Source organism: Tachypleus tridentatus, chromosome 4, assembly GCF_004210375.1.
Source record: "Tachypleus tridentatus isolate NWPU-2018 chromosome 4, ASM421037v1, whole genome shotgun sequence".
NCBI classification, from domain to species: domain Eukaryota; kingdom Metazoa; phylum Arthropoda; class Merostomata; order Xiphosura; family Limulidae; genus Tachypleus; species Tachypleus tridentatus.
This window is the reverse complement of record NC_134828.1, coordinates 41,764,293-41,790,863: the sequence shown is the minus strand read 5'-3', so window position 1 is coordinate 41,790,863 and position 26,571 is coordinate 41,764,293. Positions and strand designations below refer to the sequence as shown.

Here is a 26,571-nt window from a genome sequence, read left to right as displayed (position 1 = left end):
TTAAAATAAATTTGTTTAATTTTACTGACTGATGCTTCAAGTTGTATTACAGCTGAAACCCTGAGAGAGGAATGAAAATTACACTTTTGCCTGCAAATTTGATAAACCAAAGTATTTCTAATTTGATATTGCTGGAACTAAAGCCATGATTAAACATTTATACAAACATCATGATTCATATGTTAGAAGTCAGTATTCTGCACAAATATTATAATCTTTAAATATAATTTTAATATTTTCTTACTTAAATTTGATATTTTTCTTACAGCATGGAAGATCGTGGAGAGAAACTTAATCTCATGATGAGTACAGCACTTATAGAAGTATTACTTCGTAAAGATCGATTATTAGGTACTTGTATACTTAATTTAAAAATGATTTAAAAGTATAAATGTGTTATGTAATACAGTAGAGGAATAAATGATTAAAGTTCAATTTATATGCCATTTTAGATTGTTTTTGCATTATGTTGAATATACCATATTTAATATAAATTGTTTTTGTTTAGATAAAGTATTAATGTGAAGTCTAGGTTTATAACATCTCTCCAATATGCATGTTATTTTTACTTGTTTATAATTCTGTACCATTATAGGAGGAAGTGATATTTGTTTATATTGTGACTTATTGTTTTCCAGAATAATAATTAATGTTTCCTTTTATTTATATTTGTTAAACTTCTAAAGCCTATAATTGTTTTGTTTTGTGTTTTTTGATGTAAGAAAGGGTAGAACACTTCAGTATTTGGTTTATTTCCAGAGGCAACCAATATATCACAAGAACTTTTCAGACAGCAGATGTTTCCAAAACCACAAGTCTTGAAATTTCTTCTAAACCGATTAGCACGAGCTGGAGATGTTGAAACCATAAAGAATATGAGGCCTGTGCTCCCACTATCTGTACTGAAGCTTGTTTCATTTGATAATTTCCTAGCTAATGCATATATTAATAGGTCAGTGACATACTGTTTTTTTGTGGTAAGAAGAACTTGATAGTACCTTAATACCAAAAATAAGCTTAAAATTAATCAAGCCCAAGTGCTTCTGAACCTTTCTTCCTTGCATATAAAACACAGTTGAATCTTCTTTATTTACAAAATGAATTATGCATTGAAATAGAACATTTTAGAACACAAGTAGATTCTTTGGTTTTGGCATATGTTAAAATTTCTCGGTCTTAATAAAAGAAGTGTTGGCTATAAAAACATTGGTAAAATATGTTTTACTGCATTTTAATGAATTGTTAGTTTTAAAAGTTTATTATTATGGTATAATTTTTATCTTTGAAATCTTAATGGTATTTTACCATCTGGTTTGAATTTAACATTCGGTCTATGAGTGAAGGAAATGTCTTTGGTAGATTGATTCCTAGACACAGCTTTTTAGTATAATTTCTTTTTTTTAAATTCTGAATAGAGATTTGAACTCCTTCCAGTATCTGGAATTTGAATTGCCCATCAACATTGCCAAATCTGTACTAGTTTCCAGGCTATGAAGATTAAAACCCTCACCTCTATCAAGTTCCCACACAAAACATAGTAGTGGCTGCTCATTGTGCAGTGCAATATGTGATACTTCAGCTCTTTAAAACCATTTCTCTGTGGTGTTTGTGAATTCTACTTGTAGATGTGGCTGAGGAAACCTCAATGAAGCTAACTTACTACTGTAAGGAAGCTGAGCCTAAACTAGGATACTATCCAAACAGCCCCCTAAATTTCACATTTTCATGGCAAAGCATTGTTGATAATTGATTTAATTTGTCATCAAAGTGTTTTCTTAAAGTTAAAGATTGACCCCTTTATTGGAATATTTTTAATGAGGTTCAATTGTAAATAGCAGAAAATGTGACACCCCTCTGTAGTACACCTAATCCCCTTCAAATTTGGTCTCTTATTAACTGAAAAACTGGGTGTTAAAGTTTTACTAACTTTGTTAAGGGATTATTAAAATATTGACCTGCATATTTTGAGAACATCAACAAGTACAAATAATTGGAACTTTGCATTAGTTAATTCTTTTAAAGACAAAAAAGTTTTTGTGATGTTTACTTCATAGTAATCGAAGCAAAGAACTTTTAGCCGAATTAGGAAAAGATTTAAACGAAAGTAAAAACAAATTTCCTTCTGGAGGAATCTTGGGTGTAATGAAGAAACATCCAGAATTGGAAAATGAAAGTAAGTTTCAGGTAGATCATCATTACTTCATCAGATATTAATAATGATTAAGTTACATAATGTTTTACCATAATTCTCAGCTTACTTATTTGTTTCTATGTAAAATGTATGTGATTGTTGCTATTTTATAGTGTCATTGTTGATTTTTACATTGTGACAATGTATAATTGTTGTTCTATTACATTGGCATAATAAATGATTACTTTTTTCCATAAATTATTATATAATGTGTGGTTGTTATTTTTATTATTTCATTGATGATTTTTAGATTGTGTCATAATGTATGATTGTTGTTTTATTATATCATAACATAATATGTAATTATTTTTTCCTTAAATTGTTACAGTGTGATTGTTTTCTTACATCATTACATAATTTATGTAATAACAGTACAGTTTTTTCCAAACTGTAGGGTATGTTGGTTGGGAGGGAGGGTACAGGTGGCAGTATTTTGGCATGAGAATTCAAAAATAACAATGGAAGAAAGAGAAGTGATTGAGATGAGGATAGCCTAATAAAACTATTGCTTTTCTCTCAAAATTTTTCTTGTGTTTACCTTACTTCTTAGTACTTTTTCATATAAAAATGGTTTAAAATGTTAAAGAAAATGTTCATTTTGCTGCTATCACTTGCAGAAACGATTTTAATGTGAATGGGAGGGGGGTGCACAATGGAAACTTTGTTGAGTTAAGGGTTACTGTTATTTAAAATTTAGACAACATTGCATTATTACATGTAGTGTGATTGTTGATTACTTTTGTCATTATACAAAGTGTGATTGTTTTTCTTTCTCTGACATAATGTGTGATTATTGTTTTCTTACATTATAAGAGTGTATGATTGCTGTTTTGTTACATTATGGTATTATGTATGACTATTGGTTTCTTACAGTATGACAATATGTGATTGATGTATACCAAATATTGACAGAATGCATACTTGTTTTATGAAGGCAGTATGTCGATGTGTGATCTAAATATTTTTCTTTTTTAATTTCAAAATGTGTAATTGTTATTCCTATCTTCTAACAAAAAATTTATGATGATTTTTTCACTTGTTTATAGGCTCTAAAATATCATTTAAAAATCAGTAATTAAAATTTTGAAACCAGTTTGGTATTTGGAATAATCCAAGGAATATCAATAAAAATAATAGTGTATTAATGCATGTGATTTGCAAGTACATATTTTGTTTATTGAATTTGCTGTTTTTGTTTTAAAAAACTGCTTTTTTTCTTCCCTTACGTTTTTGTACGACCATAAGAATTTTCACTAAATGTATATTATCTGTTAATAGTAATAAGATGTTGAACAAAATGTTTTACCAGTTTATCAACGTCTGATTAGGACTAGCTCATATTGAAAATTTTCAGATGCCTCTTTTTAAGTTAATTTAACGATTACAGGCTTTTTTTTGTATTAAATGTTGTAAAATGTGTGGCTTAAATATTTACAAGTTTTGGAATAGTTTGTTTTTTGTAGAAATTGTCAAATTTTGTTTCTTGAGGATTTTGTAAAAAATGTCACATTTATTTCTGGAAGTTTTATGTAAATGTTGTTTAGTATTTGTTTCTGAATTATTTGATTTTGTAAGTGTTGTCATATGCTTGTTTCTAAATAAATTGTTTTTTTTTTAAATTGTCACTTAATTCTGTATGACTTGGTTTTGTAAAGATTGTCACTTTGTTTCTTTATACTAGTTGTGCAATTGACAGAAAAGTATGCCAACCAAGAACAGTTCTTTATTCCTAAAAATATGCTATGGATGCACTATTTTACAGAAGAAGAGTATGATAAAGCCAACCAGATATTTCAGGTATTGTATAGTTAAATTAGTTTTATTTAATTGTGTATCCCCTACAGAGAGATAAACTTTATTTCCTGTTTCCTCCTCCTTTCCAACAGTGACAACAACATTCGGATCTTATGTTTCTGAGTCAATTATTTTGCAACGTGAAGAGCATAGAACTTGTTCCAATACACTCTTTATTCTATGATTTGACCAGTTTCTTTGTTAATACAAAGAAAGCTCAGTCACCATTTTCAGAAGTTGTCAAGGTGTATCATTTTGGTTTTAGTATGCTTCAGATGAAAATATTTGTATATTGTTGCCTTTGATCACTATTTTATGATTATCCAATTTTTCAATGCCAGTTGCAACAATGAAGTCTAACCAAAGTAGTCTGGACCTAGACATAATGTTAAGCCACACCTTAAGATACCATTGCTGACTAACATAAACATTAGCTTAGGCTAAGCTATCAGTAGGGGTCTAGGCACAGAATAGTCTGTGGAAAGTTTTAAAAGAAAAAATTAGCCTATAAAGTTAAGGCTTCAGCACACTATTTTATTACAGTTTATAGCTTTTACAGTAAGTGAGATTAGTCTTTGGAACAGGTATGACATTTCAATCATTGGTACAATCATTATCAAGTGCACAAGTTTTTATAGTAAAAAATGTTTTAGTATTTAAAACGTTCAAAATCCAACAGTGTATTTTAAATTGTAGTTGTTTTTTGTTATATTTTGTGCAAAATATTTGCATAAACTTAGGATTGTGTGGGGAATTGATAATTAAAAGTATGTAGAAATGTGCCTGGGTATTTGTTGATTTTTCTTCTCTTATTGTCAGACTCATGTTTTAGTATCATAATGTTCTGTTTAGAAAAACTGTTTTTGCTCCTATGCTCATGGGCTTGAGATGCAGGGTTGGTATTTTCAACTTGATCTTCAAGTTACATTCTGTTTCATCTATGTAAAATGCTGGACAACTGATAAACTGTACTTTGTAAATATTCCTGGAGAGATGAGTTCATTATATAGTTTTCTTAACATATGTTAAAGCTATGTTTATGTGCTAGTTTTTTGAAATTTCTTTTAAAGGTATGATAATATCTTCTATGTCTGGGATGGTGAAGTCATTAGGTTTTTGTTTTGTACAGTGTTTGAATCTGTTTATTAGACATCTCTTGTCTGTGTTTTTTTGATTTATTAACAATTCTTATAACTACTTTAGTATGGAGTTGGTTAATATTAGTGAAGTATTTAGTTACATGTGTAACTTCTTTATTGATGTTTTTGTGGTGTATATAGTTATGCAAAATTTAGGAGGCTTTTTAAAGTGCCTAGCTTCTGGTGGAGTATGTGATTAGAAAACCAGTTTGTGTAATTTCCACTGTGATTTTCTGTGTATTTTATTTATGAAACCTTGGAATATACGTGTGATGTTAACATTTAAAAAATGTATCATATTGTTGTTTTTGTGTTGGAGAAATTTTGGTTGTATTCAGCAAGCTATGTTTGAGATTCATAGCTCATTAAATGCCCCTCCATATGACATGAGCTAAGTTGTGCATCACTGTTAGGCTTAGATTTGTCATAGTTTACAAAGCTGGGTCTTATTTAAGAGCTGTTAATGTAGGCCTAGCCTACTGGACTTGCAATAGAGTAACATTAAACCAATTATGGCTTATATTTCGTTTGTGAATTGTACCCTTCAGTAGTTAGTTCCAGTAAAAATATCAGTATTTCTATTAAAGCTGATTTTAGAAGTTGGCATTCATGTATGTAAACACTGCCCTTAAAGTAGGATTATGGTTTAAAAACATGAGTTGCTTTTGAGGTGCCTGAAAATTGCAAAGTTTAAGACATATAGCTTATAGATGACAAATTTTAGGAAGTGAATCAAAAGAGAGAAAAATCTTGATCAAGCAGTTTGCAGCTTGTGTATGAAAGAGATAAACATATCAACTATGGGCACTTCCCCCCTTTACAGTCACACGAAAAGGTAAAAATATGAAGAAAGAAGAAAAATGGTTATTTACTAATTTTGCACCATCAACTTCAAGAATATCAAAGATAACTTCCTATAACATAAAAAGCAATTCATTGAGAGCTGAGATTTGGTGGGTCTTAACAACAACTGACTGTAGTTATTCATTTAGATTAAGAGGTGATATTTCACTTATTTAGTAAAAGCAGCTCCCAGAAAGTGAAATAGCAAAACATAAGCAACTTGTGGAGAGACAGAATTCATGTACTTAATATGTTATAGATTAGATCCACAAATTTCTACTCAAAAAGAAAGTAGAGAATGAGCTCGATGTTTATATTTGAACACCTTCAGGAGAAACAGTTTTATAATAAGATTCTGTGATGTTAACATCATTGTCAGGACAAGATACTACAGCAGAGTTTCTTCAGTCAGGCTACAGATGTCAATTTGCAGGACTAATATGATGATTCTCTAAGAAATTTGAACATTTAAAACCTTCTTCAACTCTCCATGGATGGCCCTAATGGTAATTATAATTTGTATGAAAAATTTTGTGCTAATTTTGCCAAAGATCACCATGTTCATCTTTTGAGCACAGATTCCTTTGGTCTTCATGTATTACACAACAGTTTCAAAGTAAGATTAAAAGCTTCAGGTTGAAGTATAAGTTACCTTTTATTTTGTCTGCTTGCTGTCTTTCATGATGCACCATCTCGTAGAGATGATTTCAACTATGTTACAACTTTTATCCAGGATATGGACTTTATCTATATCCTTTCTGTAATCACTGATGGCTGGGGAATGTCGGTGTTGTTTAAAAGGAAGACAATAAATATTCTTTCAACATTTAAATGTTGTATATCAGCAGTTGCAATGGGGAGAAATAAGTTCCCATATACAAAATCATTTGAAGCAGTTAAACTGGCTAATCAAGATCAACTACTGCATGCCAAACCCTTAAAACATTTCTTTGCTATATACTATACAAATAGGGTGACTCTTCCTTTTTCAGTACCAGGTGAAGAAAAACTCAGAACCCTGTTAGAGAGGTTTTGTAAACCAGACATTTTAGAGAGAGCAGTCACAGTTTTAAAGATGCTTATTGTAGAAGACCTTTCCAATCATCTTGAAGTAAAGAAAATTGATACTGGTTTTGTTGCAGACAATTTAATGAAGGATCTTCTCCATACTGAAAACAAAGCACGTAGTACCAGTGAACTTCAAGTTCTCAAGTTCATATTATAGTGTAAACATGGTTACTTCTTTAGTTGGTAGCATATGTTGGAAAAAAAATTCTAATTAAATATAAACTGAGTTGCAATCTACCTTGTCTTGATCCCCAACATCTAAACAGCATTGTGCATCTAGGTTTACATTTGTCCTGTAATGTTTAATAGATGCCAGTAGAGTGAACATTGAAGATTTTGGTGAATTTATGCAGCAGTTTAGAGAGAGTGCAGAATTACATTGAGCTCTTTTGTAACTTTAATGTAAAAGAAGATAGTCTGTACACACTGCTATTTGATTCCATAAGAAACTTTTCCAAATTTTCAGAAGTAATAAGAGTTCTTGATTCTGTTGTATGGTTAAACTGCAGTTGAGAGAAGCTTCTACATTAATAAAATCATATTGATACAGAGCCTGATTTTGAACATTTAATCGGCCTCTGGGCTATGAAAGACTACATAAACACACTTGGACAAAAAATATTTATATAACAAATGAATGTCTTCTACCATGCAATGGAGCAAGACAAAAGTATTAAAATACTCAAAAGTAGAGATAAAAAGGACACAAAAGCTGATGTAAAGAAAATTATGGATGATGTTGACTGTATTGAGAAAAAAAATGAAAGTGCAAAAGGAATTGAAGATGCTGACAGATATTATGTAAAAGTTGAAATATTAGGAAATACCACTCTTGTTGCCACAGTCAATAGTTTAAGGAGAGGCTCTAAGTAGAAGGATGGAAAGATTTAAAAGCTCAGTGATAGAACTCTCCTGGTACTGCAAAATATTTAACATTTCAGCATCATTAATTTATGTTTTATTTTGAAAGTGTTGTTTTCATTCTTGTATGAAACATATCTCAAAGAGAAGTGTAAAACTGCTCATCTTGTCATTCATTTCTTTTTTGTGTGTTTTGTCTGGAAAGGATCTTGAATTTTTTCCCATTAAAAATTCTGGGAACCCTTGACATTGTGTGCATATGTAATGTTGTAGAAGTTTGTTATTGATAATATTTTGCTTCACTTCAAATATGAAATTGCACATACTTATAAGTAAACTTTTGATTAGTCCAGCTTATGGATAAATTAGTTCATGTAGAAATTGCCTATGTGAGGTCACAAGATATTATTCTCCAGTATATTTTTCTTGCAAACAAGTCTCAAGTTTATACTGTATCAGGCATTAATTTGACAAGGGTAGTATATGTTGTAGTTTAAGTCCCTTTCCTTGAATACCATTCCCTCGTGAAATCTACTGTATCCTGGGAATTTTATCAAACAAGGTGGACTGAGGAAAACATACAGTTCCAGACCTTTTGTTTCAAAATAGAGTACAGCTATTCTACACAATGTTTTGTTTTGTGTGATTTTATTTCTTACTCATTGTTCAAACTTAGTGAAAGAAATGTTGCAGATCTAGTGAAGTAGAGACCTGAAAAAAGCATGAAGTGCACATAGGGTAGCATAGAAACACATTTGCCATAAAAGTTTAGAATATGTAGAACAGTAAAGAAACCCAATAAAAACATGGGTAAGATTGAAACACTGTCCATAAAGTGTTGCATATCTAGAAGAGCAGAGAAACTTAATAAAATAAATTGTCCATAATTTTATTCACTCTTAAGTTATTTGTGTTAAACTTCTTCAGTGTGTATTTTGGTTACAGTTGTATTATTTGTAAGCAATTTGTCTAGTCTGCATAAACATGTAAAGGAGAAATTATTACTGACATTTTTGATGTTTACTCTATCCGAGAAGTTATTAGCCTGATACAGATTTGCTTGATTTTTACCATATGTTTTTAAACAAATTTTACTAAACTTTCTATGAACTAAATTGTATCGGTTATCTATGAATTTATTGCTTACAGGTTCTATAATTACATATGAACTACATAGAAAATTTAAATAGAAATGTCATAACCACACTAATTCCATTAATTACTGATGGTTTCCCCTGTGTTTCTTACATTCAATTTAATAATGCCATCCATATGTTTTTGTCAGTTATTTTGTGCACTAGGCATAGTTACTGTTATAAGTCAAGAAGCCAAAACATAAAAGTTACTGAATATAATGTAATAATCAGCTAATTAATTGTATAAAAATGTTAGTAATTTGAGAGTTAAGTGTAGATGCACATTTTTTAATTGTCCAGAGGGATAAACAAGCTGTCACTTGTGATGTTATTAGATGTTTTTTAAAATAATAAATTCCACATAAAACTTTTTTTTACTTTATTCTAATGATTACTTTCAACAGCTGTAATAGTATAACATGGCAGATGTGTCTTATGATAATGCCTCTTGTGTTTTCTGTAATTCACATTTTTGTTATTTAACAAGATTTTATTTTACAGTCTTGTCCTGAAATGAAAGAAAGAATCATGTTTGGTAACATCCTGTCTAAAGCAAGAGAAGATAATAATGTAAGTAGGAACAAACTAAGCATTTTGTTACAGATGTTTGTTTTTTAGTGTGTGTGTAACATAACATGGTGAGTTCTTACATTTCATCTATTGTTACTCAGGAAACAATGGCAAGAAAACTTGTGGATCTAATATTGGAGTGTGATGTATCGACACGGACAATAGGTGTTGCTTGTAGTTGTTTGATCGATGTTTTAAGTAAGTAAATTTGAATTCTGCTATTCAAAAATAACCTGCAGTGTATTTATTATAAATGCTTTACTTGATTTTTTTAACAAAAGTTTGAATAAAAAATTTAATGATTCTGTTGCAAGAAAGACAAATTGAGTGCTTGCAACCTTTCTTCTCATCATCAGGTACAACATACAGTAAATTACATTTAAAAAAAGTTGCATTTGAAATATAATGGTATGTGAACCAATTGTAAAGTAGCTGAAATTCAATTGGTGGATAAGTATAGTAGGGAATCTTTTATTTGTTTATAGAGGGTTTTTTATTTCTTACTAAGAGTACTAGTTTCTGAACTTTAATTCTTACTACAAATAGACTACTTTGAAAATCTGATCAATGATAACTCAGGCAAGTTGTGTATCATAAATATGTAATTTCATAATTATTCCATGTAACTGATTTCATTTGTAAGTTGTAAGAAGAATACAATACTAACTTTCAAGGTTCAAATGAAAGGAACAAATCTGTAACTTATAAGGTTGTCTTATGTGTTATATAGAAGTGGTAACTATATATTTTTATATAAGTAAAAAGGCCCCCAGTGGCACAGCGATATGTCTGCGGGCTTACAATTCTAGAAATTGTATTTTGATATCTGTGATGGGCAGATGCATATGGTTCATTATGTATCTTTGTGTTTAACTTCAAAGAAAATGACAATCACTTGTAGACTTTGTTTACTTCTCTTGTGGGTCAGTGGTAAATTTATAGACTTACAACACTAAAATATGAGGGTCAATTCCCCCGAGGTGGAATACAATCTATTGTGTAGCTTTGTGTTGAAACAATTAAAAACTTTCAATTAAGGTAACAGGGGGAGGGATGCTACAAGTAAATAAAAAAGGTGTTCACATTCATCATTTTAAGAAATTTAATTTGTGTCAGAAAGTTGCATGGATAAAGTGATTAATACAGGTTTCTGAACTGCATTTGTTACTTTCATATAGCCAATACACAGAAAAATGAAGAGGGTTTAGCAGTGCTGCAAGAAGTTCAGGATAAAAAGAACTTAAAGTTGAGTGACTTTAACAGATCAGCTTTAGTTAGATTGAAGACAAACCTTCTTCAGGAAGGACTGCAGGTTCCTTTCGAAGTGCCAGAGCAACAAGTAAGATTTTAAATACTGACTTTTATAATTAGTTTAATGAAATGTTTAATCTACAGCTGTTATTTTCATTGCTTAGACATTGTTTCTCATGTTCATTAAATTTTATCATTCTTATTTTTCTACCATTTAGACTATGTTAGTTGTAGGAGCACTTAGTGAGCTTTAAACCTTGTATTTTACAGAGTAGATCCCAAGAAGATAGCTCCAGTGACAGCTCAGATGACGAGCAAAGATGAAGCATTTTATGTTAGTTTTAGTGGAACAGTAGATTTATGTGGAGTCGGTTGTGTAGTAACTTTCAGTAGATATTGAATGTTGTAAACTTAATTTGCATCACATACAAGATTATTATTTTGAACATTTTCAGCAAGTGATTTTCATTGTTACTACTATTTGGATTAATGCTTTCAAGGATTTTGACCTTGAGATATGAAGAAAAGAACAGTCATTTTTAATTCATCACATCTCAACAACATGTACATTCAGTTTGTCAAGGTTAAAATAGCATTATTACAATTTGTTTTATTTATGATCAAAATAGTTGTAACACATTAAAATATTAAAACTACTTCACATTGTTAATAGGTTTTATTGATTTCTTCCATAGATTTATAACTATATATCTGTTGGAAAAGAAAAATTCATTAGATCCAATAATTATTATTAAAATGTCATTCAACTGTACTTCTTATAGTGTGTGAATTTTGTATTAATCTGTTACAGCTATGATATCAGAGGTGTGTACAAAAACATAAATTTATACAGTCTGATGCTTCATTTCTCTACCACTTGCATTTAAACCTAGAACTTATCTGATGTTTACTTTGCGTGCATCAGTATTTTCTAGTCTACTGATAAAAGATGATTTTTGAATATCAGTGTTTTATTAACTGAACAGAAATATGCCCAGAATATTTGTTGTTGTTTTTTCATATGAATACATGGGTTAATGAACTGCTATATTTAATAAATGGGTTGTAAGAACAGCCTTTATTCTATTTCAGTTAATCCATTTCTCATAAAATTCATATTGTCAAAAAGTGCAAGACTGTTAACTGCTACTAAGCTCATCACTTAATAACAAGTTAGTTTTCATTGTGTAATATTTTAAACGTTGTTGTGGTATAAAGTTTTCCATCATCTTATTTAAGTCTAGAGGTCCAACTTCTAATGATTATATTTTTCATGATAAGTTATACTTAATATTTTCTGTTTGGAGACTTGTACAATTTTTTAAAGATAATTTGCATCTTCTGTTTCCTATAACTAAGTATTTATGTTCTTTTGCAAGTTTTCCATATATTCTAAACAAACTTTCTTGTAATGATCTAAAGGTTTAACTTGAATTTTGGGATCCTTTGCTTGGTCATCCCAGCTTCGAATCAGTAAAATACTATCAAAACTTGGACTGTTTGAAAATACTTGAGCTTCTTCAGGGGTCATAGCTCCTCCTTGGTGGACCAACGTTAGCTTACTAGCATCTGAAAGTTCTGAAGAAACATAACATCTTGAATCAGTTGTGCACTTAAATTTGATTAATTAGTCACATTGTTAGATTTCTATATAAACACATATTTTTGTATCAATAATAAAACCAATGCATAAAATGATTTTTAAAACATATGGCAAAATTAAAACAATTTATTAAAACCAGAGCTTTATAAGTTTACATAATTTGTTAAAAGTGAATGTTTACAGAATTTTTTTATCTGCAAATTATCTTTGTGCACTGATGCTAACTGTAAAAGTAAATGTACTTATGATACATATTTTTAGGTGTGGGATTTTTACACCCATTCTAAGGGGGCCTGACATAACTAAGTGGTTAGGGTGCTTGTAATGAGAGGGTTGTGGGTTTGAATCCCCATACCAGTAAAACATGCTTGCCCTTGCAACCATGGAGGCATTGTAGTGTGATGGTCAGCCCAACTATTCGTTGATAAGAGTACCCCAAGAGTTTTCGTAGCGATAATGACCAGCTTCCTTCCGTACGGTCTCTCACTGTTCAATTAGGAATAATTTGCACAAATAATCATGTAGCTTTGTTCAAAATTAAAATCAAACCCATTCTAAGGAATGTAGTTTCCTCTTTTATCAGCCGAGCTAGGTTGATGTCAGAGAAACTTTTTACAAAGCAGCTTTGTGTGTGCACCATTTATATCTTTATTACACTACATCACATAGAAAGTTATAAAGGTGATATAATGTTTTAAAAATGTCTTGTTCTTCAATTCAAATTTCAACTTTGATAAAAACAACAGTTACATCATGTAGACATTAGTTTTCTTATGGTAACATCAATGCTAATAAGACAATGTGTTGTAACAAGTAACACTCCTAACTTAGTTATTATTGTTTTGGAACTTCTCTTATGTGCCATAAGACAATGTACAGGATAAAATCATTATATTTAACAATTTTGAATAAGCAAATCAATAAGTCACTTGGCAACTACATTTTGACATTGTGTGGCATTTTTAAGTAGTGGTGCACTACAGAAAATTGATCATTCTTTTGAAGTGGTATGTAACAGCTCTTGTAAGGCAAAATATATTCATGCACTCAGATCATAAAGATGTGTTCAGGTTGGAGATTTAAAATTTCCAAGATGGGAATATCTCTTGTACTTGCTGGCATTGAGAAATAAAAGGATATGGATCAACTTGAAGCACCAAGAATATCCAAGAAGAGATGTGCAACAAGTAATACTCAGCTATGGTAAGCAAGAAGTGGCATCTTGTAACAAATGAGAAATCACAAACAGAAAGGTCAGTGGTAAAATCCATCCACTTGTCCCATAAAATAGTCCACAACACAGTCATCAAGTGTCTCCATCTGGATACTAAGCCAGTAGGATATTTGTTTACCAAGATCAAGATTTATAGCCATACTCCCCATTCAGCCATTCCACACCTCAAATGATGAAATTGTTGATAAACGTATTGGCAAACTGTCATCCTCCTATACCCAAATTGCTTATGGTTAAAAAAGGGAGAGGAAGAAAGTGTGCTTTAGACGTGACATCCTTATTCTGAGCTTTTGCAGTGGATACGGCATTGCATGGCTTTTAGTCATGACGCACTGTTACATAGAGTATAACTAGGCATAACAATACGGACTGGAATGATGTGGTGAGGGCTCCAAAAGTATTATTTAACATATTCAAACCTTTGAGATTTGAAGTCTATGTTACTAAACTTAGGATACCAAGTTAATCATTTAAAACTACCAAAAGTTCAATGTTATGAATTTTGACTATTTACTGAAGTGAGGATAAATAACATAGTCTTATTACTGTTCTAATTCAATGGAATTGAAAAGATATGTATCTTATTTAACTTAAATATTTTGAAACTGAAAACAAAAACAGTTTATAGACTGTTATATTTCCAAGATTAAAGCAAAAATATCTTTCTATTCAGTTTACTCATTGTTATATCAGTTGTTACGGAAGTAAGACAAATACTACTAGCTGGGCGTTTTTTCCACTGTTACAACATTCTTTGTTACAAAACTAGGATTATCCTTTCATACTTACTCTTGTAATATTCCATATTACTGAACACCAAATATCTTTTGGCATCCACGTGTCCTCGAACTAAGTCTGTTATGGTTGATGGGAAGCCAAGCTCTTTCAAAAATCTTTCGCCCACTACTTCATGACTCTGAGCTCCAAGACACGTCTCATTAGTCACCATTGTATCTAAATCTTCGTCCATTCCCACAAGGTGGCCTATATCATGAAATAAGGCTCCCAGCACTACCTGTAAAACGTTACGAAAACTTGCAAAATACATTTATTTTTCCGTGTTAAATAATGACTTGCAGTTATTGGTAATTTTAATTTTAAAAAATTACTGCATTAATTTTTGCTTCTGTTTGTAAAAGTTTTTAATTTCATTTAGTATGTGGACTACAGGTATGTAGAAATAAGTTTGCAGTTTAAGGGATAAACAAATTGTTGGTATATAAAAAGCCAGTAGTTTGAGGGGTAGTGTTGTAGCTATATACAAACAAGGTAGGAATTCGATGGAAAAGTTTTACTGTATATGAAAGAAACAAGTTGGTAGTTTTTGAGATAGTGGTGTCAGTATATTCAACTGGGCTCGTAGATAGAAACAACTTGGTGATTTTAGATGTGGCTTTTAGTGTACATAAGGATACTTCATATGAAGCAAACATGTCCCTCCCCCGTTCAAATAATATAAACACTTGTGTTTTAAAAGTAGACGATGAATTTTAGCAGTTCACAGCATATAATTGTCATTATTATTTTGCTGCAAAGTCCTACGTGCCCAAGTGTTCCATTTATTTTAAAGTTGAAATTTCTGTTTTTTCTAATAACTCGCAGCAAGCAAGATGTGGAATCAAGTGTAGCTTTTCTTAGTTGTACACATTACTAATGTTTAGTGTTAGTAGCAAAGTGTAGTTCAGTTTGAATCTTGTTAACTAAATATCCTGACAATATTTAAATAAAATCGATCAATTTAACGGCTGCGTGATATTCTCGGCACAGTAACAAAATAATTTACGTGAGTGAATACTTAAGAAACTGCTATCGACAGTTTTTTTTTTTTTAACAGTTTACGTCACTTGTATGTAGACAGACACGCCACGTGATATAAAAATGTACATTAATTTATTCATAAGAATTTCTCTCTGTAGCTAAACTTCCAAATATAAAAAAGGAATTAAACACCGTATTAAATATATATACAGGGATATATCTTAAAGAAAAAACAAAAGAATAAAAGTGTTTTTGTAAGCAAATAGGCCTATCCAAAATTCATTATATATATATATACACACACACACACAATGCCCACTTCTAGGCTGATCACACTTTGCAACACGAATTTTGTTCCTGGATAGTATGTGCTATTTCTTAATTGCATACGTTGTAAAAGTACAGAAAATGGCCATTATTCCCTTCAAACTTTGCTTCTGTGACCTGGGTAATGAAATTTTGAAATTAACCTATTTTATATGTAAAAACGGGCAAATTTGCACATTTTCATTTACGTAAGGCCTGAATAAAAGATTCACATGTATTTATACTAAAGTTATACAAAAATGTTTAGAAGCGAGTAGTTTTCGAGATTTGCGACTGCAGTGCAAATCACTTTCACGTATCAGCCCCAAAATATAGGCTCCCATCATGTTTTCGTTATATGCTCCTTGGTAGTGGCGTTTTAAGTCCAGTATATCTTGGAGGAATCGCTCGCTTTGCTCCTTTGAGTATGCTCCCATGTTCTTGAATTTATCAAGATGAGCGTCAAGGATATGGACTTTCAGAGACATCCTACAGCCTATTTTGCCGTAGTTCTTCACTGGAGCCTCAACCAGTTCCACAATTTTTGGCCTTATGATTGCTCAAGAAGCCCCGAACCTCTGCCCCAAACTTTTGTTTCCTTCCTACTAAGCTTTTTGAGGAATTCTGTGCATTCCAAGATCTTCTTTATTTGTGGTCCAACGAAGACACCAGCTTTGATCATTGCCTCAGACAACTTTGGAAAGAAGTCTCAAAGGTACTTGAAGGGTGCAGACTCCTTATCAAGAGCTATGACAAATTGTTTCATAAGACCCAATTTTATGTGCAGTTGTGGGAACAACATCTTCTGAAGGTCCACTTGACATTGTGGCCAGTGCTTCCTGTTGTAGTGCTCTGTGGTGTCCCTGCTGTCCCAAAATCAAAGATAACAGGGAAACTTGGTAAATTCTCCTTGGAGACCCATCAGGAATGCTACCATTTTGAAGTCTCCGATAACCTTCCAGCCATATTCATCATACGTCAAGGCTTCTAGTAAGGTTTTGATGCTGTTGTATTCCTGTTTGAGGTGCACTGAACGAGCCAGGGAAAGAGACGGATACTTATTCCCGTTATGGAGCAGAACAGCTATGAGGTTTCTACAACATTCTAGAAAGTTCTTGTAAGTTCGAGAAAATTCTCTATCAGCTACTCAGCACTAGATCTACCTGGAATGTTCTGGAAAATTGGTAAATTTGAAAATTTCATTACCCAGGTCACAAAAGCAAAGTTTGAAAAGAAAAATAGCTCTTTTCCATTTACTTTAGTCACAAGCAATTGGGAAATAACACTTTCTGCCCAGGAACAAGAAAAAGTAAAAAAAAATAAAAAATTACATAGTATCATCGCTCAAATGTTTTTACCTCTAGAGGAAGTTCACGTTGTTCAGCTACGTGAACAACGCAGCATGTGTTCACTTTTCGTTACCGAGTCTCCATGATAAGATGTATTTCCATATTTTTCATACAAGTCGAAGATCCTATCAACTATGGCTGAGTTATTAGCCATATTAAATGTTCACTTATAAAGTTGCAAAATATTCGAACACTGTACTTCTAGTTTGTATCTTTATCAAATGTGTACGAGTTGAATGGATTCTGTACAAGCCATTAGCGTAACTATTTAGAATCCAAGGTCATTCTGCTGCTGGCCTAACTGTACTGTTTACGTTGTATATGTAGTGACTAAGCATAACATTCCCTATATAAAAAAGATTTCGCAATAAACTATCGACTATGTTTATGAAACTTCTTCACGAGGCTAAACAACGGACATAAAAGTACAGGTTAAATAGCAAATAATTTTTAATTATCTAAACATTCATCCAGAAATCTCTCTCTTAAAAACAAATACTGATTTATATCTTACTTTCTTATTCAAATACTCGTATAAACTCTACCAAATTATGTACGCTTTCTATCATATTATGTTTTAAAGACTATTTATTACCTCTGTTGGAAAGCCACCATTTTCGGCCAGTCTGGCGCACTGAAGCATATGTTGTGTCTGAGTTACAGGTTCCCCAAGGTAATCACGATTTCCATATTTCTCAAACAATGTAAAAACTTTGTTCACCACTTCAACCTCTGTCATGACTGTTCTGTCGCTGTCTGTACTGCTGATGATGTTAAGTACTGGTGTGTTACACAGATGTTATCAGTGCTTCTGTCCTTCAGCTTTAGGTTTTAAAAAATCGTGGTGATTTATTTGTAAAGGAACCATAAAAATACACAGTTTCTATTTAGGTGTAGTTTAAGAAGCTGTGGTTTGATTTTGAACTTCGCGCAAAACTACTCGAGGGCTATCTGCGCTAACCATCTTTAATTTAGCAGTATAAGACAAGAGGAAAGCCAACTAGTCATCACCACCCACCGTCAACTCTTGGGCTACTCTTTTACCAACGAATAGTGGGATGGGCCACGAAAATTTATAATGCCCCCATGGCTGAAAGGGTGAGCATGTTTGGTGTGATGGGAATTCGAACCCGCGACCCTCAGATTACGAGTGGAGTGCCTTAACGACCTGGCCATGCTGGGCCGAGAAGTCGTGCAAGAATAAACATCAGATTCTTTCAAAGTATTATTTGATTATATAAATCACAATTAACGAAACTGTAATGATTAACGTAAAAATAGAATGATAATAAATTATACACACACATGTATGTGTGTATCAAAAGTATAGAAATTTTATGTATTATTAATTGCTTATATTTAACTCACTTTATATATGGTGAAACAACTAATTAAAATAAAAAGGTAATATAAAAAATAGCAAAGTTATACAAAGCGTCTCATTTTATATTCGCCTTATATGAAAAATAGGACCAAATAGTCCTCAGTTTTGTTTGGATTATTATCTTCAACAACGTAAAACTTGAATTTAATATTTAAAATAAATTTTGTGCATCAATTTTGAGTCTTGTATTAATATATCTGAAGTGTTACATAATTTAAAATGTCTAAAAGACCTGAGGTGTGATTTGAATCCACACGTGTATGTAATCTGTGACTCCCGGGCCAACTTACGACCTTTACTTTCCTAAATCGTCATGCATCCGTTTAATCAAGTTTCATTTGTGTCCCTAGTGGCTACGAGATGAATTAACAAAATTTATGAAATATTTTAAAAAAATTAATCTACATGATGTAAATTTCAAGCCAGATTAACATTTGTATGTGTGATTGCTGTGACATTCACACTTTATTTTGCTTTCAAAAGAAAAAAACAATAATTGTACCAATTTTTGGTGAATCACTGAAGTATAAACTAACTTTCAGTTTTTAATGTGAAATAAAAGAGGGAAAGAGAATAGTAGCATTCTAGCATTATAAAGCTGTGGCTATACTAGAAATGTTACTCTCCCATCTTCCAACTTGGCTAGAGCTAATATGTGCCATTGTTCGCGGTATAACTTCAGAGTTTTAATTCATCAGTCATTAAGAGGTTTTTTTTTCTTCTAAAACTAAGAATTTTAAGTAACGCTGATTGCTATGTATTTATATTTCAAAACATTTTGTTAAATCGTTACAGTTTTGTTGAACAAATTATGACTAGTCTGATAGAGGTAAAAGTTAACAAGGTCATTACATACAATTTGAAATAACCTCTATTTTATTTCATTTATTAATGTTTTGGCCTTTTACAGTACACTAGCCAACAGGTAAGTAAATTAAATGTCACAATAATAAGAAATTCTTAGGAAATGTGTGAATGGTTTTATTAAGTCTATTTAAGTCCCTCCACCTTCCTAACAGAGGTTGTCTAAAGAGTATATCTAAATGGACATAAGAAATTCTTTGTGCCTCAAGGAGAAGAGATTTATAGTAGAATGTGACCATAAACGTCTTGTTTGGATATGGTATCTAGAGCGAGAAGGGTCACTTTTAAGCTTCGAATTCAACCAATTGTGTTCTTGTATTCTCTATAGGGTCAAATATGTAGTGTAATTCATTGAGAACTGTGTCTTAGTTATTTCACTAGGTAATAGTATTATTTTTATAGTGTTCTATAAATGATTTAATATCAGTTGTAGAATGTATGTATATATGAAAAAGAGTCAGCTGTATGATGTACTATAAATTATTTAGAGTCGGTTGTATAATGTAACTATGAGTGATTTAGTGTAGAATCAAAGATGTAGCATAATTCATTGAGAAATGTGACCCAGTCTTTACATTGCTCTTCTTACAAATGCTTTAAGGTGTGAGACTGTTCATCATACTCGTCATCAGATATTACACTGCTTTTCTCTTACTTGAAACGTTTGAAGAAATGCTCCAAATCCTTTTTTACCATGCCCTTGAACAATGAAAGATTTACCTGTTTGATATCACCTCCACCTTTAAATGGCTGTGCTAACAAGGCCCTGCTACCAAATTCTCTATCACTGTGCATGCAGCTAAAAGTCTTTAAAGGATTGGAAAAGATCGTCATATTTTTCTAAAGTCCAAAGTCTAATGGATGTGACATTCTTAGTCCAAGTCCATAGTGATTTGAATTATTGCAGAACAGAGATTGTCATCATTGTCGTTATAATAATAATGTGGCAGGGCATACAACACTTAATCATTACATTTTCCATTGTCCTGAACAAGAGATCATAGTTTGGGAGTATCATCAGTATGCCTTGTTGTATGGAAGGATCTTAAATGGTACTACTTTTTGTTACCTTAGAGCTGTTCTTAGTGTGATCTAACTTGTAAACTAAATATTCAAATTATAATTTTGACCTATAACCCAGCTTTGACAAACATAACTGTTTAGATAACCAACAGATGCCACTTAAGAATTCATATTTTCATATTTACTTTTATATTACAAAAGTAAATTAAGTAACATTATAATGCTACGAAATTTAAATATATATATGTAAATAGGAACATTAATTAGTTTCGAATTTCGCCATAAGTTACATGATGTTTAGCAGATTTTTTTTTTTTTAATTTCGCGCAAAGCTACACGAGGGCTATCAGCGGTAGCCATCCCTAATTTAGCAGCGAAAGACTAGAGGAAGAGCAAATAACCATCACCACAAACCCTTCAGCTGCTCTTTTGATCATCGCTTTTATGATGACTGAAAGAGTGAGCATGTTTGGTAGGATGGGTATCGAAATCCGTAACTCACAGATTGTGAGTTAAGCGCTTTAACTACCTGGTCACGACAAGCCTGGGAACATTAGTAGAAATAATACAAAATACGCGATAAAAACTTTATAAAATACGTCTGTGTAAGCATATAATAATAAAGTTATATGTTAAGTATATAATAATCAAGCTTGTATATGTTAAGTATTTTATACTTTTACATTTTTCTAAGTTTTGTATAATTTAGACATCAAAACATAATCTTTATTTAAATTATATAAATTTTCACACATTTTGAACATAATCATTTTTATATTTGTATAGTTTTATGTTACTAATAGAACTTGGCATTTTCATTATTAAAAAAACAAATACTGGTTTTACATTGTCTGACAAGAAAATTAACTTTAAAAAAGACCTTTTAATTTGACTAAAACAATGTAACTTTTAATTACTTCTATCTTTAAAGTTCCATTCAAGTAACTTAACACAAAATATATGATAACGCTAAAGATTAGAGAAATTTCTGCAATGCTCGAAGGTAGTTTAATTTATACAACTCCACCTAATTCAAACGTTCATGCGGATTTACAACGCTAGAAACCGGGTTTCGATACCTGTATTGAGCAGAGCACAGATATGCCATTACGTAGCTTTGCGTTTACTTACAAACAATTGGAATTTTCGCGCAAAGCTACATGAGGGCTATCTGCGCTACCCGTCCCTAATTTAGCAGTGAAAGACTAGAATGAGAACAGATAGTCACAACCACCAACTATTTGGCTACTCTTTTACCACCGAATAGTGAGATTTACCGTAACTTATAACGCCCTCACGGATGAAAGGGCGAACATGTTTGGTGTGATGGGAATCCAAACCCGCGATCCTTGGATTACGAGTCAAGTGCCTTAACTACCTGGCCATGTCGCGCCCAAGCACCCTAACTACCTGGCCATATCAGATTCTCCTGCTGTCATGCCGCTTTCTGTTGTATTCTTATCAGTGACAACTTTACAATATTGGACATAAGATGAAAATATGCAAGGAACAAGTAATTTATACCATAACCACAGTCCAATTTTTATCTCGTACTGTTTTTGAACACAGTCTATACAATTTACTACTGGAATGATCATTGTAATGGTAAGTGAAGTCAAAGTAGTTAAAACTAGTAACATCATTATTATTAATTTCATTACGCCACATCCAAGGCGAGTGCACAATTTCTGAAAATCCTGGTGTCAATAGTGGAAGTACGTACAAACAGTCCCAGTTCGACACAGAAGCTGAGCCATCTGTTGGTTAATTGTACCAATGTATTTGTGGGACTAGACTGAGTCAAACAAAGTACTTTCCAGTCACATAGGTGCAAACAATGCACATTTGATTAAACTACTGTTGAGTGGGCTTCCCTGCACAAGGGGTAGCCAGTTCAAACATACAATGGGTGATAAAGGAGAGAATCATGTAGCCTTTAGATAGTGTGTGGCAATTTCCACGCCCCAGTAGCAATTTCCAGGAAGAAGGAAGGTACGCTAACATTCTTCAATTTCAGATGGGTAGATGCAGTAACTCGCATCAATAACTTTCAACTCCCACAGACAGATGAATAAATGCATGGGAAAGTACCCGATGATTCAATACTTTGAACCTTATATCTCGATAATGAATAACGAAAGCAGACCTAAAACTATGGGGTTTTGAGTCAGTCCGTTTAATTTCACCATATAGCAACCTAAATTAAGTATATGAATAATGTCATGACATTTCGTCAAATTCATTATTCAGTTTTTTACAGCAGACAATGTAATTATTGTATTCTTATGTTAAAGATTTATTTACTTTTCACAGTAGGTGAAATTGAAACGAAAATCTGTGATGTAGAGGCCCAATGCATATCTCGATTGGCCATACCCTCTGCTGAGAACTCTAGTTTCGCCTCTTTATGGCTCATCACCACAGCTGGGGTCAACAAACAAAATAAATACTGTTAAGCCTCTTATAATGGTGAAGTGTATATAATATCTAGCCTACTTCTGATAACCATATCATAGTGCTTTAGCAGATGAGAAGAAAGCTTGAAGCCAAAACCAGAGAAGTGTGTGTTTATGTACATGCAGGCAAAAGTTCTCGTTTATATTGTGGGTAGAGATGGCATCCCTGCCTGCAAAGACTGTAGAAGTGCAACGCTGTCCTCATCTCATGACCAAATGAAAACTCTACTGCTTCCTTGGTCTTTCATCACATGGCCAGAGTTGTAGGAGTCAACTTGTTTAAAATTGTCACATTTTTATTTGCTCACTGGATGGATTGAGTGGGTGCAGGTATTACTGTCCTAGCATATGTTTTAGTTAAAGCTCTAGCTAGTGTGTGCATCTAATGTCAGCAATTGTGGAATTTGAGTAGTGTTATTGCAGTTGCAGGATGAAGTTGAACAGTGATAATATATGCTGCTCATACACTCATTGGTCCAGAATGTACACACTGTATGACAAAGGAAAAACAGTTGTAGTCTACAACAAGTACTACCCGTAAGTTCACCGTTCAAGTTGAAGATATGTTATTGAGGTGGTTTATGAACTTTTAAAATCTGTTGTAGAAGTAAGATTTTGTTTAATGGCATATTTCAGGCCTGCAACAAAAATTTCAACAGAACTTCATTGAATGTTCTGACCATGTAGGTTTCAAGCCATATTGTTAGATACCAAGATTACTGCTTCAGGAGCAAAAGGAACGGTAAACAAAGGACCCAGACACAGTATGGATGCTCCTTACCAGGCAGCAAGCTAAACTGTAGCAAAGAAACACATAACTTGTGACATATCAAATCATACCTCGATGATACAAGCTTCCTTAATATGCAGAGAGTGATCAGTAATAATACACACATAAATATATATCACAGAAACCCTCACAAAATAAGCATTATTGTCTTCTTGGTGTAAAGTTACACAATGGACATTTTGCACTCTGTCCACCATGAGAAACTAACCCTTCTATATGAACATTCTAAGTCCATAAACTTACTATTGATTTAATGGAGGGACAAATGGCATCACTAGTGTTTTATGTATATAATGCTATGTTTTCTCAGTACAGAACATTTTAAAATTAGATTATTAACAATTCTACACTGTTTCTTTTATGAGCTGTCCAGTAAAAGTGATCAAAGATTCACTTGTTTCAACTTTGTTGTTAAAATGAATATTTCAGTGTATTGTACATTGCATCTAGTTTCTCTAAAACATAACAGCACATGAAAGTGAGAAACAAAATCACTCTGATGAAAGCCATATCTATCATAACATGCTTTGAAGTGGTCACTTCAAGCCAGTTGTCAGAAAGAAACCTGCTGTGGCAATTCCACTAGCAGACAGTTATGACTAATATGTGTCTATGGGTTAAGCCATATCAGGGGTTTAATAACCAGCTACCTCTACAAGATATAAATACAAGAAAATCACATTAGTCTTAAGCAAGTGAATAGGGCTATGCAAGTATATCCATACGAAATATGTCAGAGAAAGCTCTAACATATAGTATATGCCATCACAAGGGTGTATGCAATTGCAATGCCTATCTGTGGAACACATGCAGCAACCAATACTAATTCTTCTGCCTATATATCATTTGTGATAGGAAAAATGAAGTCTCTATTTCATTTTGCACTAGTGGGATACTGGCAAAGGAACTGTCTGTACTTTACAGCACAATAAACAATGGCATAGCTATAGCCTCCTGCTGATGTATCAGCAAGTGATTGCCAACCACACAAACAGTTTGCATAGATGCAAGGTAGAAAAGGATATCAATAAACATCCATCAGATAAGCAGGTCCTAGATAATCAACAATAAGTAGTAGATAATGTAGTAAATGCTCTGTAAACTGATAAAGCAAGATGGTATTGCTCAACCACAGCCTTAGAGTGAACACAGTAGACAGCTTGCATTTGTTTTGTTGCCAATCCAGCTTTGGCAAGGCTAGGTATAGTTTGGTATGTATTGATAGGATGTATAAGGTCAAGTTCCTGGCATACACAGGAGTGGCAAGAACACTGATGGGCCTCACAACCTTTCAAGATCTCTGACTGATACCACTACTATGGGTCACTAAGTACTGACTTTATTTTTTCAAAAAGTAGACTAGAAATTAGAAAAGAAATGCATATGGTACAATCTAAATGTTTACAGAAAGAAAAAGAGTTCTCTCTCATCTTGAATCTGGGTTTATTATAGTTTATCAGTTAGTTTTGCCACTGTAATGAAAGAGCTAATGTTCCAAGACATTCAATATCCCCTAGATCAAGCACAAGAAGTGTACTGCACAAATGCATATAGTAAGAGAACAATAGTACCTTCATATATAATATAAATAGTGCTCTGTGGTTTAATTCAAACAATCTTGTACATCAGTGTCTTGTAATACAGTTACAAAGCCATGCATAAATTAACCTGTTTCCTGTCCAAGAAATAGACAGTTATAGCTTAGGTAGTGATCTGTTTAACAATGGATGAAGTCCAAGTGTTGTTTTGTAACTTTGGATGATTGGCTACCCAGCTGGATGCTGGAGTTGTCATAGATGTAGTCAGCAAGTAAAGTGGATGTAAATAATGCTAGTAGAAATACTAGGGATGCATCTATCACAATAAAACCAAGAGCAAATATGTGGTTACTAACACAAATGATAGTACTGGTTACTTCAACCACTTAAGGTATATTTGTCAACACGATTTCTCAAAAACAGTTAAATGAACTTAGACAAAAGTTGGTATACATTTGGGATGACTCAACTTAGAAGTGATTAGTTTTTGTATGGTCAAGATCATAAAAAAACTATCTGCTAATATATGGACCAATTTTTCACACAATATTTGTTCTGTACCTCAGTGAAAAATGATAGAACTTCGATGACACTTGATAAACATACATAATGCTATTCCTCATTGTCCTGTCATGAATGGTCTGTGTCTATTGAAAATACAGATTTTCTTATATTTTGAGGGTTGAATTTAATTAATTCTGCATGATGGAGGTATGCTTTCTACTGAGTGCTCCTCTAATTGCTTATTGTGATGATAATCTAGACTCAATGCAATGAAAGCAACTTGGTGACTTGTTTGGTGAACGTGGCTTTTTTCCTGTGGGATCCTGGGTAAAATCAGCAACATACACACTGGAGACACATCTGATAAAACAACTACCATAACAAGTTCCTTGGAGCACTAGGGAGGTTACAAATGCTGAATTACAGCTTATGTTGCAAGACAAAATCCTACAACTTTCTAAAAGTGCTTGATTGTTTCTAATGATTTTCAGGAAGTAAAGTTATGCCAATGTTCTGCATAGATGACCAACAGATAACACAGTCACTTGTAAAATCATGTACTCTTTAGCATGCAAGGATGAATTTTGAGAAGTTAGAAGGTTCCCACCATTTTAACACTTTGAATCTGACATCCTAAACTGCTAAGTCAAGCTGTACAAGAGAAGCACACTTAAGACTGCTTTTAGCACAAGATATGGTCAATATGAATTCTGTGTAATGCTGTTTGTTTTGTATATTACACCAGCTACTTTCAAGTGGCAGACAGAGCTTACACTAAAACAGATGTAACAAGGGAGATGTTTAAGCTTCACTGATGATATTTGAGTTATTTAATCACACTTTTCACATTTTGTCTGAGAGACTGACAATGGTATTCCAGCATGAATGAAAGTCAGATTTCAAACAGAC

The 26,571-nt window shown here is 32.5% G+C and overlaps 2 protein-coding genes across 3 annotated transcripts in view; one reads left to right on the top strand and one right to left on the bottom strand.

The window, feature by feature from the left end:
* Positions 1 to 11,937, top strand: part of bsf (bicoid stability factor) — a 93,733-nt gene extending 81,796 nt beyond the window's left edge. The window contains exons 30-37 of one of the 2 annotated variants that reach the window (XM_076497973.1): positions 269 to 351; positions 760 to 952; positions 2,055 to 2,173; positions 3,873 to 3,988; positions 9,534 to 9,602; positions 9,704 to 9,800; positions 10,781 to 10,941; positions 11,124 to 11,937. In XM_076497973.1, the coding sequence (XP_076354088.1) occupies positions 269 to 351; positions 760 to 952; positions 2,055 to 2,173; positions 3,873 to 3,988; positions 9,534 to 9,602; positions 9,704 to 9,800; positions 10,781 to 10,941; positions 11,124 to 11,177 (892 nt within the window). In that variant the 3' untranslated portion in view covers positions 11,178 to 11,937. Of the gene's footprint in view, positions 1 to 268; positions 352 to 759; positions 953 to 2,054; positions 2,174 to 3,872; positions 3,989 to 9,533; positions 9,603 to 9,703; positions 9,801 to 10,780; positions 10,942 to 11,123 lie in introns of those variants that run through there. The other variant, XR_013027294.1, reaches the window with a different exon arrangement.
* Positions 11,372 to 17,941, bottom strand: LOC143248944 (2-amino-1-hydroxyethylphosphonate dioxygenase (glycine-forming)-like). The gene is made up of 3 exons (XM_076497974.1): positions 17,699 to 17,941; positions 14,480 to 14,705; positions 11,372 to 12,431 (listed from the first exon to the last, which is right to left on the bottom strand). Exons 1-3 carry the CDS (start codon positions 17,840 to 17,842, stop codon positions 12,208 to 12,210), a joined length of 594 nt encoding a protein of 197 aa, XP_076354089.1. The 5' UTR covers positions 17,843 to 17,941; the 3' UTR covers positions 11,372 to 12,207.
* Between the last annotated feature and the right edge of the window lie 8,630 nt (positions 17,942 to 26,571).

What these genes read in the sequence shown, in the direction of transcription:
- LOC143248944 (XM_076497974.1), bottom strand. Translation starts at nt 17,842, where the DNA reads ATGACAGAGGTTGAAGTGGTGAACAAAGTTTTTACATTGTTTGAGAAA. An exon ending in ATGGTGGCTTTCCAACAGAG is followed by an intron (nt 14,706 to 17,698) that starts GTAATAAATAGT and finishes AACGTTTTACAG; the next exon opens with GTAGTGCTGGGAGCCTTATT. An exon ending in TAATATGGAATATTACAAGA is followed by an intron (nt 12,432 to 14,479) that starts GTAAGTATGAAA and finishes ATGTTTCTTCAG; the next exon opens with AACTTTCAGATGCTAGTAAG.